Source organism: Thunnus maccoyii, chromosome 5, assembly GCF_910596095.1.
Source record: "Thunnus maccoyii chromosome 5, fThuMac1.1, whole genome shotgun sequence".
Classification (NCBI taxonomy): Eukaryota; Metazoa; Chordata; class Actinopteri; order Scombriformes; family Scombridae; genus Thunnus; species Thunnus maccoyii.
The window spans coordinates 7,680,963-7,695,800 of record NC_056537.1 but is presented as its reverse complement, the minus strand read 5'-3'; the positions used below and the strand labels follow the sequence as shown (position 1 = coordinate 7,695,800).

At 40.1% G+C, this 14,838-nt stretch overlaps 2 protein-coding genes across 3 annotated transcripts in view; both read right to left on the bottom strand.

Moving 5' to 3' along the window:
* The window catches only part of LOC121897514 (protein inscuteable homolog), a 56,812-nt gene extending 47,861 nt beyond the window's left edge, over positions 1-8,951 (bottom strand). The window contains exons 1-5 of one of the 2 annotated variants that reach the window (XM_042412062.1): positions 8,782-8,951; positions 8,645-8,708; positions 8,359-8,517; positions 7,680-7,858; positions 4,108-4,206 (exon numbers count right to left, since the gene is read on the bottom strand). The gene's annotated coding sequence lies outside the window, so the exon portion shown is untranslated. Of the gene's footprint in view, positions 1-4,107; positions 4,207-7,679; positions 8,006-8,358; positions 8,518-8,644; positions 8,709-8,781 lie in introns of those variants that run through there. The other variant, XM_042412063.1, reaches the window with a different exon arrangement.
* A 3,619-nt stretch (positions 8,952-12,570) lies between these two features.
* LOC121896694 (calcitonin-1-like) overlaps positions 12,571-14,838 on the bottom strand; it is a 30,768-nt gene continuing 28,500 nt past the window's right edge. Inside the window, exons 4-5 of the mRNA XM_042410614.1 lie at positions 14,432-14,616; positions 12,571-14,104 (exon numbers count right to left, since the gene is read on the bottom strand). Of these exons, the coding sequence (XP_042266548.1) occupies positions 14,457-14,616 (160 nt within the window). The 3' untranslated portion in view covers positions 12,571-14,104; positions 14,432-14,456. The remainder of the gene's footprint in view (positions 14,105-14,431; positions 14,617-14,838) is intronic.

Sequence of the window (14,838 nt, the reverse complement as noted above, 5' to 3'; positions counted from 1 at the left end):
GGTGGTTAGATACGTAGTGAGTCTGACTTTCATGTAGGAGACTGGAGTTCATCTCCTGTCGCAGATCTGCAATTTACGGTTGTGTTATTATTAACCATAATGACGAGCTTTCCCTAACCTCAACCGCACCGCAGCAGAAATGGCAGAAAGCGAGAATTTTAAAAATGTTGGCATTGGGTACAAGATTCCGCTTGCATTGATCAGAGTCTGGGGGTTTTGGCACAGTCGTCCAATGCTGACATGCTTGTCTGGTGATAGGGTTGCCCCACAAGCAAGTACAACTGATGAAGCCCCCTGGATGAGTCTACTCAACAACTGCAGTATATTTCTACCTGGTACCATCAAGGTGATCTGAACTTCTAGTTGCTCCCAGTTGCTTTAGTGGAGCTTTTCAGGCTCAGCATGAGTTCTCAATTAAAAACCGCGAGACCTCAGCTTCCCTTAATGGAAAAGCTGCATAACAACAACAACTGAACACTTTGGGTTGGGGGCATTTTTATTTCTTTATAGCAGAATGTATAAGTTACCTATATAACAATCTACCTGACAACAGAGCTTCCCTCCAGGTTAAATCATACATACAGTACTCATTGAACCACAATGTAGAACCCTATTCACCCTATCCACTGCCCTAACTGCACTGCACATCCTTCTTTGTTTTTGTCTCTGTTTGAACTCTCTTCTTGCTGTGTGCATTTTTTTTTTATTTCAAACCAAACGATCTTAAACACATACAGGATAATACTGCAATAAAGTATCTTCAGACATCTAAGTAAAAAGCAACAGTAGTGCTTTTCCAGTATTGTCTTAAATATTTTGGCCAAAGGTTTAAAGTTAGTGATAAATTCTTGGGAAATCTGTACCATCAGCTTCTAGGTTGGACTTCAGGCACGTGGCCAAAACAATCCTTTGAAGCAGATTCCCGACAGCAGCAGGAGCTCTCAACCCTCAGCATCATTGCCTGATCTTCTCCTGTCAATCAGGTGGAGAATGACCTCACTGGCATTTATGTCACGCCGCTCCTTCAGCTAGATGAAGTGCCTTGGAAATGGCATTGGCCCAGTTACGGCCCAGCTTTACATGTCAGAGAGATCAGGCAACTGCAAAACACAGGAGTCAAGCACAATCCATACGCACAATTTATAGCCAGCTGTCTGTCTATCCATCTCCGCCCACGGGTACCCACGAGGTAAATTCATGACCCCATATCGTACACCCTGACCATAAATAAACCCTGAATGGATACTCAGGTTAGATATTGCTTTTGGGCTCATGAGTGACCTGATATTAGGGGCCACACACAAAATGGCTAAGAAAAGTGAGCAGAGAGGGAGGGGAGGAGGACGTAATAGCCGCAATTCCTTGCGAGTCAACTCTACAGCTGTTTGACATTAAAGGAGGTGGGAGTAAATTAGGTGGGCTGGGTCTGTGTGTGTGGGTTTAGGGGAAAAGTGAAGAGTAAAATCAGGGGTGGAGGATAGGTCCACTGCCCAGATCTACGCCAAGGAACACAGGCACCACTTCAGGGCAGGGTGGAATTTTTTGAGGCGTTTTCCTCTGACTGTTATTTCACAACTGAAGTAAAGGCACAGGGTAAATGGAACACACATGGGGTCAATGTGATAAGTAAATATCAGCTGCAAAAATCGCAAGGTATGTAAGAAACACTCCATATGTGCCCACAAGCACACACGTGGCACTTCAAAAAGCCATTTCAGTGCTATTTTTTCCACTTCGGGCATGAGAAGTAAACACATGTGAGAGTTTTCTAGGTGATTAGGTCTGGAAAACAGTCTGTCATGTCTCATTTAACATACACAAAATATTCTCAAGAAATATATTTTAAGAAGGTAATTTCAAAATGAGATATGCAGCATTGAAAAAGTATAACACCTTCTCCAACCAAGGGTGCTGTGATTACACCTCAGTCTTATAGAGCTTACTTTACTTCTTACCTAAATTATATATAACAATACTCAAAATGTCAAAGACAAATGTGGGGTATGGCATGAAATAAACTAAAATTATAAAACAGATGTCTTCTTTAAACATGTTTTGTAGGACTATCTACAATTTTTCTAAAATACTCACTTCAAATGGACTGTAGTTTGGTGTATCATTTTCAAACACATCCACTGAGTTGCTGTTGCTGCCATGAAGCTGCGTGAGCCACAGGCAGACAGTAGTACTGAGGCCGCAAGGGTTACCCAAACAGAAAATGACACCAATAGAGAGAAGAAGTAGTAACTCCTCAAGACTCCCTAAGGTGTTCTCAGCTGCATCCAGACTTTTTTCAGAAGGAGAGAGAGTTGTGACCTTTCTATCTTCTGTGAATCACACTACAAACAAAAGCGGAGAATTACTGAAGCTTCCATTTCCACTCATGTCCTCCCCAATGAACTGTAACAAGAGCCACAAAGCAAATACAGTAGATGCAATCAAAGAAAAGACAGATAAACAGACTGAAGCCCAGTAAGTCATGACCTCCCTCCAATTAGCAGATGGAGATGTGAAGAAAAGAAGAGGGAGGGGGGGACAGAAAGCATAGAAAAAGAAGTCAGCGTAAGAGAAGCTCCAAGCTGACGCTCTAATTCAACCAGTCTGATATTGATTTATCTCCAAGCCATGGGCCCCAGAGTGGCTGCCATATTGGGCCCACCTACGCAAAAATTTATACCTGCACTCTCCTAATTGAGTCCCCACAAGAGAGGGACTCCATCGAGTCATGAACGCTAACCGAGTGATGTGTCAACAGTCACCGTTAGTCACAATAAAGCAGCGTCAAAGATGTTCACGCGTCACATGTGCAGCTGTCAAATTTGTAATGCAAGTAAGATTAAAGTGGGGCTTTCTTGTGGGCGCATGTTACAGTTCAGCATTATTTAAAATGTACATCAGTTATGCTCAGTCCCGCTTGAATTGTCCATATTAACCACTAAACTGAGCAGATTAATTTGTGCTTAATATCATTTTTAGCTCAATTCCCTTTGATGAATAAATGTTTAAATCAACAGCAAGAGGTTTTTTAACACAACTTTCTTTGATCACAGTTGTTCGCAAGCCGTAAAAACTGCCGCTTTGATTAATGTCGGAGACGAGCAGCCGGCTCCATGGTGAGGAAGATGTTGTCTGACCCCCACCAAGGTCAAAGGTCAGCCACTCAAAGGTAGCAGGCAGAGCCACTGATGTTTCTGTGGCCATAAAGACATGGAGTTTTCTAAATTTGTCACAGAACGACCTGGAGCCAGTTTCAAAAAAGCATGCACAGCTTATACACAGATGAAACGCAAATTTGTAGATAAGTGTGCAAGTCCTACAGAGCTCTGGATGTTCATGGATAGCAAGTATGGAGCTTGTTACTGTAATCAGTAAAACATTATTAGAATTATGCTGCAAATCGTAGCTCGCATGTTACAAACTTGGTAAAACGAGCCTCTGTAGTTTATATCTTTATGATTCAGTTGCTGAAACTGATGCTAAGCAGTAAATCAGAGGTTAAATCAGACATTAGCAGTAGCATTGAAACGAGAGAGACAAAGATCAGCAGAGAGCGCTTGCTTATCGCTGTTTAGTAGACGGATTTACTTCTATACCCACCAATGGAACTTCAGGTAAATCTGTAGCATCACATGTGGAAAGATGTCACACTCTTATGTGGTTTAGGCTTTAGGCTAGAGGTTGTAAGTTTTTATGTTATGTAATACCATATTATTATGATATGGCAACATTTTCCATCAGTTCCAAGTCTCAAAGTTACAACACCAGCCTAACTTTTAAAAAGGCAGGTACTTCTTGTATCTTGGAATTTATTTGTCCAGTTGCCAGTATATAATTGGCCGATTAATAGATAACAAATGATATCTATCCATTAATTGAAAAATGGTATTGTTAAATTTGAAATACAGGCAAGTATTGTGTTGTTTTCCCTGAAGATATCTAGACATCTAGACATCTAGATCAAAACGGTCAAAGGACAGGCGGAGCTGTGTGAGAACCACCAGACTATTGGGAGGAGAACCAAAAATGACCCGGCTCTGACTCCAGCAAGACCACACAGACACAATGAGGAGGGATGGAAAAATAAAAACAGACAAAGGAAGAAACTACCTCATCCAGAAGAAAGAAGCTTCCAATGTAGAATGACGGACACTTGGCCAGGTCTGGCTTCAAGCGTGGGATCTTAGCCTCCGATGGTTTCGTCAGCAACTATAGAAGTTGCAGATGAAAGTGTTATTGAAAGAGAGAGAACTCTTAATGTTGAGCACAAAGTCAGTTCAGGATAGTCTGAATACACAATGCTCTGGCACCAGCTCCTTAAAACCATAGTTGTGTGGAGCCAAGTGCAGCTCCATATGTCCAACTTTAGCTGTGGTCACAAGTTCAGTCACACCCTCAGTGATAGTCACTGCTCATCACACTGCATTGGCAAGTTGCTCTCTTCATGGTTCAAGACAAAGAGTTTGAGGTTGTAACTGCTGACAGATGAGATTTTTACAGCAGAAACCATGAGATTTCCCACCCGTGGAGAGAAAACCTAATTAAACAGTGTGACAGCACAGTAAGGGCCACACCTGCATGTGTGGTTCATGGTAACCACGCCACGCCCCTCCTCAGCTGTTCACCAGGCAGGCGAGAGGAGAACGCATGACATAGAGTCACTGTGCCTCCAGATTTATCCCCAAGCAGTCATGTATTATTAGGTAGAAGTGCAAAACAGATGTTTATGGGAAGGGGTTGTTGCAACTACTCTGCTAATGCTACGTGAATACAAGTAGTGCTAAACTATAAGGAATAATACATAAAAGGAGAAATCACAATAATAAACAACTTTCCCTCACATAGCTTCTGGAGCTAAACTAGAAAAAAACATGGCACCAGTCACCTTCTCAAACTTATGTAAAATAATCAGTCACCAAATGCAAGATTTGCATGTCCTAAGAGGTCCAATCCCAACATTAATCCCTCCTCAAAGACTCAAGAACGCCTAATTGATGAGTCTATGAGGTTGTGGGAATATTCCACTGAAAAATGAGCAGGTGCATGGAAGACTTGTGGCCGACTTTTCTGCAATCCCACAAACTTAGATCAAGCAGAGAATCCAAAACTAGCATAATGATATGCCTGAAAGTTCCCAAAAAAGACATAATAGCTTTAAGACCAACACTGAACTTATAATCAATGCGAGGAGTCAACAAGTGTCCCACTGTAGATACTATGGCGTAGGTTTCGATTTACTTATGACGTTATTTCGTCATGTCTCATTACTGAATAGGAGACTACCGCCATGCATCTCTGTGTTTGCATTCTTTCATTCATACAGAGTGGCGATTGCAGTGAACAGAGGGTATGCGGTGTAATACGGCTTTGCTAAATGTGTGTTACTGAAAAGGACAAGACTACTGACAGTCTTTCTCCAGCTTGCGTCATGTGGCCTTCCCCACTGGCATCAGACACTTGTAGGAAAAGACACAAGAAGCCCATGCTGACCAATCAGAGTTCTTGCAGTCGCGTGTATATATTTACATTTTTGACAAGCTATGACGTAGCCTAAAGCATAAACCTCAGATCCTAAACACATAGCCCCAGAAGTATAAATCCAGTTTAAGAGTCTCCAGCTGGATATATCTTATCTGAGACATCTTACATAAACATACTGTTTGTGTACACACACGGTACAAAAACACTTAACACACCAATATTCAGAGATACAAACATGCACACAGAGTACATCTGAACCAACATCTCTCTTTTTAATCTCTAATTGTCCGACATAGACAGATGCTTAAACATAATAACACATCTCTTGTAATCTGTAATTGTCTCCACCACCACATCACACACACAGAAGCCTGCAGTAAAGACATGTGGTAGCTGCGTCCTGATCATTACTGTCAGCCTTACTGTAATCTTTGTTGTTTTCCACAGTCTCAGCTTCCATCACTCCCACACAAACCAAATCAGCCTACTCCAAACAGTTATAGCCACTATGGTGTTCAGCTCCAGCATGACTCAGAACAAAAACATAAAATATTTTCCGTTTGAGAACGCTGAGAAGTATCCCAAAAGGAGCATTTATATTTATCATGATAACATCAACTGGTAAGTGCAGGTTCTCACAAAAGGGATGCTGATGAGCATGTAGGCCTCCTGTACCAGTGATTTAGAACATAAGGTTAGTATGAAGGTCAGTCAGCTGTGTACAGTCCAGTGTTAGCATGCATATTAGAAAGAATTATTGACACAAATATGATTTCAGGTTGTCACCCTGTTGTGCCTGGGATAAGAAGATCAATGGACTCTGCAAAAAGGTGATATAGTCCTTTAAATTTAAAGGTCTTACTTAAAGTAGCAGTAATCAATATTTTAATGATTTAAAGTATGACTATGTATGATGTGAAAAGTATCACCGAACTGTGCAGTTCCCCTCACCTTTACTGAGCTTTTTAATGTTTCTCAGCTCATTGTTGTGATTTTCTGAGTGTCAACTGCGTAATTTCTAGTAGCTGTTCCAGCAAAAAAGCTCTAATAAATCCACTGTGCGCTACCTGCCTGGCACCAAAGACCAAAAAGAAACAGTTTGCGATTAGTGGATGAATATGGTGGATTTAGCAGCTAAAGAGCCTACCGTCAGGATCTGGTGGAGACCAAAACAGAATTAAACGGAGAGGAGAGAATATTGGACTTCACCAGGTGGCCAGAGACACAACGATGGATGCTAATGTTGCTGTTGGTTGTGTAGAAAGCTGATTGCTTGCCAGTGCTTTCGCCATATCAACTTTAAAAGGTCACACTATTTCAGTGTTCATTTTTTGCCTTGAAGCTTGTAAAAGTTTAACAGGAAATGTTATTTAAACTAAATGTGCATCTAATGTCATCACTTTCGTCAGTAACTGCATTACCCAATTAGAAGTACAAGTACAGCATCTTCTTTTTACTTGGCTAATGCTAACCCACTGCATATAATCTTTTACTACTTAGATTTTAATATAGGGTCAAATTGAAGTCTAATATGACTTGGCTCTTGTTGTATTTTACCTTTTATGCGTCCTCTAAAGTTTTTGGCAAGGATGATATTTTAATATCTTATCTTATTAAAATATTATCTTATATTATCTTAAATATAAAAGTCAATACTTCTTAAATGGAAAGAATATAAGTCTCCAGAGGGATTCATATAACCTTTAACTTTCACAAGAATCTGGGTGTCCAGATGATCAATACTGTTTCAAAGTTAGAATGCTACTGATATTTCTAAAAAAAAAAAAAAAAAAAGCCCTTCCAGGTTTGTGTGATAAAAAAGCAGACTTGGACATTGGTCAAGAACACTTTCATGAGAAAAAAGTGCTTTGACATCAGTTCAGTCACCACCCATTTAAATGCAGGAGATTGCAAGCACTGCAAGCACCTTGCACAACGTGACAAAAGCATTGCCAATTGAAGAAGACTGTTGTAAGTCCCTGAACCAACCAAGTGGACAAATGCATTGCTGTTAAGGATATTTGGAGGTCATGACAGGGATGTCCTGCATTACCTCACAAGTTTTATATTCAAATCATGTACTACAATATGTAAAAAAAAAAAAAGTTAGTTTTCTAAGTTATCAGAAAAGTGAATTGCTAACTGCATCCTTTCACCATTCCCAGCAGTTGAGATTAGACTGAATCAGTTGCTAAACTTACCCATTCTCTTGGTCAGCGACTGAAAGGTTAAGTGTTCCCAGCAGGATTCATAGTTGCAGCTCGTGGTTCTTGTCTTCTTCCCTTCAGACTGTCTGTCTCTGTCCTCCCTTTTACTCACTCTAACTTTGTCACACTCTGTTTCCCGTCTTGGAGCCAGCTGGGCCAACCACCACCGAAGCCTGCAGGAGTAAGACTGCTCAGAAACTAAATGTGACCGGCCTTAAACGTTTTTTCTTGGGGAGAAAAAGCCCACATCCCACTGTCAGTCAAGCAGCGGAGCATAGTTTCAGCTGGGCCGCCATCCAAACAGACATGAAACTATTCTATTTCGGTCTGCCATATGAGCAGTGGTGCTTTTCAGAGGAGGGGGCAGAAAGATTCTGTGGTGGAGCATGTAATTGCAGAGTGACCAGTTATGGTGAGATGTAATTGCAGACCTCATCAGATAGAGAGAAACTGCCAACAAGACAAGGTAAAGGACTTTTAAATAAGACTCTGAAAGAAAAAAGAAACAACACAGACCACATAAATAAATGAGGAGCTGGGTTCCAGATGTGGCAGCAAAGAGAGGGAGGGGAGGGGAAGAAAGAGAGGGAGAGACAGAAAAGAGGCTCCGACGAAGGAACTGCAATGGCAGCAGAATGAAATCCCATTTCTGACACGGTGAAAGGCTGTTTACCTTCCCAGGAACAGTCGCAGAAGACGGAAAGGGGGATTGGGGAAGGTGAGAGGATGTCGGGCCGGCCTTATGTTGTTTCTGGACCTTAACCATGAGTGCTCCTGGGTGTCTGGTTTCACGTCAGCCTTGGAAATGACTACCTTATGGAAAAATTGGGAGCTTTAAAAATGAGGAAGGAAAATGAAAATATATAAACGGCAGTCGGCTGGTTCCCATTACAAGCAAGACTCAGCTGGTCTGGGTTGCTGCAGTTAATATCACTACGTATTCTTGAGTGAATAATTACCATGTAATTATGTGAAGGGGGTGGATCCACACAGAGTCCCATGCGCACATAAGGGCCTGTTACTCTGTATAGAATCAATAAATATTAGCTTTAGCTTAAATCTTAACGTAAACAGCTAATTTCCTCACACATTTTACCTAATTTCCTGGCCCATGCAACAGGAGTGCGCTCATTGAAGGACATTTAAAGGCACATGGCAATGTGTGAAGGTAATCCTCAGCTAGACTTCATTATTTGAATTATCTAAATAGTTTGACACATTGGGAAATACGCTTATTTAATTTTTTTGCTGAGAGTCAGGAGAAATTTGATACCACTCTCATGTCTATACATTAAATATGAAGCTACAGTCAGCAGGCAGTTAGCTTAGCTTAGCATAAAAATTGGAAACAGTGGGAAACAAACAACTGGCTCCTCCCAAGGATAACAGAATCTGTCTACCAGCAACTAGCCCCCTGAGACTGTGCAGGGCAATTTGACATAGTGGCCAAACCGTGTAATTACAACCTCAGAGTCCGTCACATGATGCACACTGGCCCAAAAAGCAATTTTGCCATACACAATCATTGGAAAAGGAGCAACTGTAAACAATAACATTTGGAAAGTCAAAAAGAGACAATTAAATCATTTTATCCCGATTCAACTGAACGAGGAGCCAGCCAGAAGTCTGCCAGCTCGGCCAGCGGAAGCCTTGGATGCGTTGGAGAATGACTCTACTGGGCATGCTCTCTAGGCCCAAAAACACAGAAGCGCGAGGAAGCCTGCGGAAACATGACAGGCTTTTATGGCGCCACTGAGCAACTTTCATAGGAATGAATGGCCATCTTTGAATGCAGTATCCAGTTCTCCTTAATACATGTATGACCAGAACCCCTGAAGTTCACTAACTAGTTACTGTTGCTATGCCCGTCAAGCTTGTAAGTCTAATGTCAAATGATAACGGTGGAAGACTTACCGTTCGAAATTTGCTATAATTTTTTTAACGATGAGTCTTCAGATTTATACAGAATTAAACCGGAGCAGGCTTCTATATTTTTTAGCTGATAACACTGGAGTTTGTCAACTGAAAAGACAACTGCCACTAGCAGATTTCGTCGGCTGTAGATAGCCAGCGTAAGCTAATGCTAATGCTAAAATTCTTGTTTCCAGCTGACATTTTTATGTTTACAGCTGACTCATTTTAAAATTGAAAGCATGTAAAAGGGTCTTCAGTGTGCACATGATGGCTTCATGATAACTACTGAGGCTAAAGCTTCCTGTTCTGTCGCAGGTAAAATGTCAGCATGCTCACCGTGGATCCATAGAAGAGAAATAAGAAATAAGCATTTTAAAATAATAGTAATAGCAGCACTTTTGTGTATTGCTGGGCAGAGCTCACCATAGTATTACAATACAGTATAAGCTAATAATTATTGTCATTATCAATGAATCTGACGACTATTTTCTCGATTAATTGTTTAGTCTATGAGTTGTCAGGAAATAGTGAAAAATATGCGTCTCAATTTCCCACAGCTCAAGGAGATGTATTAAAATGTGCTGTTTTGTCTGAACCACTGTCCAAAACCCAAATATATTCAGTTTACTATCATATGACACATTTGAGAAGCTGGGACCAGAGACTTTGGGCATTTCTGCTTGAAAAATGACTAAAATGATTAATCAATTATCAAAATAGTTCTGATATAACCCTTCAATGGTCTGGATGTTTACAATAGAAAAACATATGTGTGCAAGCATCACAGTGGTTAGATTTATGCTTTAGTTATTGTTTGTATTTTGAAACAATGTGCCAGACCCAAGCTAATTGTTGTCCCCTAGCTTCCAGTCTCTATGCTAGGCTAAGCTAAGCTAACCTCCTGCTGGCTGTAGCTTCATATTTGCCTTACAGACATGACAGTGGGATCTTCTCATCTAACTCTCAGCAAGAGAGCAAATAAGCGTATTTCCCAAAATGTCGATGTCTACCTTTAAAACATATATAAGGAGACATCTTTCAAAGCCTCAGGTTTTGAAATGGGTTTGTGGTGTAGGTTTCTGGGAACTGGACTAGTGGCATGTCTTCTCTCTGGAGATGGGGGCTTGCGTCTTGGTTTCTCTTATACGAAACATCTAATTTCCAACTGGAGGGGCCCCATTCAAAGCAGCTGTGTACTATTAGGACTGCTTTTCTCATTGGCATAGTGGGATTGTTAGATTACTGCTGAGAAAGAAGCTCAAAACCAAACCGACCCATGAATCAGCTCTCCACCTCCTGTCCCCCTCAATTTTCAGAATATGGAGAGGGGTTTATGTATTTTTTCCTCCTCAGTCATCCAGGAAAAGTTTCCATGTGGATTCCAGCATGACTTCAGCACTGATTTTCTCCAGACAGACAGACAAACAGACAGATAGTAAGACAGCATGAGTGGAAAGACTGTAAAAACGGTGGACAGATGAGGGTTTTAAGGCTTGAGGGGGAATAGAGCTCAAATCCCCTCTCTGTTCATACTCCAGTAGCATAAGTTCACATATTAGTCATACATATCTTCTCATCTGGGAATTAATAAGTCATCCAGTCGAACAGTTAGCTTTATCGCTTTAAGTGTGTGGGCACGGCATGGCTGATGTTGATATTTTTCACATATTGCTCGGTATTCATCTTAAGTAAATAAGATGCTTTACAAAAAAGCATCATCTTTTCTCTCAGTTCTGACAGCTCGTGTGCTCTGGGAGTGATGCACACAGTGACAAATATCCTGTATTTGCTCTGGTACACACTTGGCATTCATCCGTGCAACCAAATAGGATCAACTGTATCCTGTTTTCCAATTTCACCCTTATTGAATGGGCTCATTATCCCCTCAGTTTCCAAACTTACATACCATATTTGTCATTCTAAACCGAAGGGCCTTTTTTTATCCTCCCATCAAGTTCTGTTTTTGTTCTCCGTCTGTGATTTTTCTGAAAACAAACCATTGGCAGTACATACAGAGTGTGTTATTGTTGGAGAAATACAACATTGAATTGAGCATTTGTGTATTTGCATTGTATTTATTTGCTCCAACTGACGCCATTACTATGATTTATGTGAAATTAATGTTTTGTTTCCTTTTTCTGAATACATTGAGATTCTTTTTGTTTTTCTTGTTTAATTTTTACTGATGATGCTTTTCTTTTGGTATTTTGTGGTTTCCTTTTATAGTAATAAACACTTTCATTCAGTATAAAATCTGCCGAGGAGCTGCCCAGTACAACCAGTCTGCTACCGGTGACTAGTTAAAGTGCTTAGTTACTAAAGTGCATCTCAGTGGTACTGAAAAGAAAGGATCATTTTCCCAGCTGGTTCAAGATTTGAGCACACAACCTTAATTTTTTTTTGTGCAGAAGATGTTTATATGAGATATAATGTGTTTCAGCAGCAGCATGTCGATCTTTGTGAGTCACGAATCCGTAGGAGTTCAGTCTCATACAGCATTGCACATTGCATTGAATAAAACCATCACCTTCTCAAAGGCAATTTACTGGTTTTTTATTAACCAAAACCTATCAGACCTAAGCATCCTTGTCATAAAGCATGGGAGGATTTGCTCCATTCATGATACAAGCACAGGATTGTTCAACAGGTCATTGTTTTACACCTGAGTGATGTCATTACAGCCCTAGGAAATTACTCATCTCAAGCAGTGTACAAACCTTATGTAATCATTTCACCTGTGTTGTTTTGCTTAGAGATCTCCTTTCTTGGTTTGGTTTATCATTTTTGCAAACAAACATGTAAATCTCTCTTAGCCTTGGAACACCTGCCGAGGAGGTCAAATAAACTGGTGACTGAGACCGTTTACATTTATCATTTGTGGAAATTTTTAAAAATGTTGTCATCACTTGAGTCAGACCTTTGAGAATCTGCAGAGCTCCACTGAAACTTTTGTCAAGATAATTATGTTGCCACCTATTGGAGTGCTGCTGTAAAAACAAGAAAACCCCAAAATGTTCAGTCACCCAGCATGTGATTGAATATTTGACAATTAAAAGCAAATCAGTTTGTCTGCCGGCTTAAGTACAGTATGTAAAGACAGCTTGATTACTGTAAATATTGCCTTGAACTGTAAGTGAAAGCTGCTTGCTGCTGTAAGCTGCATCTGAAATCAGAGATAGCAACATGTTGTGTCCTGTCAAACTCAGACATTTTGTGATGTCTCTGCATTGATGATCATTGTATGATGTTGGAAAATGAATATTTAGCTTCTGATGTTTTGTTTTGATTTATGTAAATGAAAGTATATACTGATTCTGATTGAAATGAGTGGTGTGCATTTACTTCCGCTGAAGCTAAAGAAGGACAAGTCTGACTGCAGTTTTGACTGCCTTTTATTAAGCAATTACCCATGCAGTTATTTTCTTGTATCATCATGTATTTCAACATATCCATGCTGCTGTGGTGTCAGCCAGAAATACTCCTAATGAAACTGAGCAGACCATCGCTGCGTACAAAGTGACCAAAACTGTGCAACAGTAGATTGTATGACTGTGGATTTGTTTTGGTTTTTCAATATTTTACCAAATTAAAGATGTGTGCTACAATGAGAAATTTCATACCAATGAATTACAAATCACTCTATTCTTGTGAAATTCTACTTATACCATATGATTTCTCATTAATAAGTTATAGACAATGTTTATAAATATTCCAGCCATTAATATACAAATATATGCTTCTCATAATATAATCGACCTGTCGTTCAACCTTTTTCTACACCTAAATGCTTAAAAACCTTTGAAGAACAACACAAGTACCCCAAACCCGAGTGTATCTAAAATACATTTTAATCTTGCTGAAATTTGTTTTCACAATATTGTTTACAATATTAATCTGTCGTCATTCTCTTCATCCTCGCTCGTGTCTTCTTTATCGTCTCGAAACAGAACTGTACAATCATGTTCATGTAAATTGTTCTACATCAAGGCACAAGACAACAGCCGTTGTGGGGGGGCCTTGGGTAGGCTGATCTTTAATGGCGTCCCTCTGGCACACAGAAAAACAGGGTACCCTTGGGAGGAAGGGGAATTATGGAAAATGTATGGATCTCAAATGGGGTCTCATGGAAGAAATGTGCTCTAACAAGGTGAAAGGAGGAAAAAAAAATCAGGTGATAACCATTGCTGCTTTCATTTTATTTTCCATTGATACTTATGTATAAAAAAGAGGAACCATTAGGATGTTTTTGTTTCTTCAGGATTTGTTCATGTACATAAACTAAAGTGCTTTTTTTTCTCTCTTTTTTTTTTCTCTTATTTGCCAAAAGCAAAAGGTTCACTAACAGGATGGAAATGGGGACGAGAAGTCCTGTGGTGTCTTTTTTTTCCATAAGAATGTGAGAGTGGATAAAGGGCCAGTTCAGTGTTTATTTTCTGCTCATTTTGCTTTTGTTGATTTTTGTTCTCAGGTTATTTTTTTATGATGCTTTCTTGTCGGGTTTCAACCTGTGTGAGACAGAAAGAAGGAAAGAAAGAAAGAAACTGGTCAAGCTTTACAAAGACATTGTAAATTCAAGCTTGATATTCTAGACGATACTGACTGGAGTTAATTATTATGTAAAACATCGTTATTCTATTTACAAATGATTACATGATGAGTATCCAAAACAATATAAATCGATTTGTAATAAATTCCCTGATTCCCTTCTTGATTATTAGTGATATAAAAATATAAAATAACATTAAAATATAAAAAAACAAGCAAAAGAAAGGCACATAAGTTGGAAATTGGAGTAAAATAACAAAGACTGATTTCAAAGAGCATTTATTTACCATTTCCCTGAAGGTTTTGGGGTGCTCACATCTGGACGCTTCTCCTCCGCCTGCCGAAGGCCTTGGCGCCAACGTTGGTGGGGACGAAGTTGCTGTTGCCCATTCCCCCCGACCGGCTGAGGAAGTCTGCCAGGCGATGAGTCACACAGGTAGCTGTGTTGCAGGCTCGCTTCTGTGCTGTAACGCTGCTTCAAGAGAACAAACTCGGGGTTAATGCGAAGATCTGATGTGATGTTCATCCAAAAACGACGCTGACACACAACAGGCTTACTGTGCACGGACATTCAAAACACACAGTATCTCTGCACACAGTTCATTTTATCAACTTTAACTTGACAGCACAGAAAAAAAACACGAAGCTAGGACACACAGGTTAAAAATACACATCAAGCATGCAGGGTTTAATT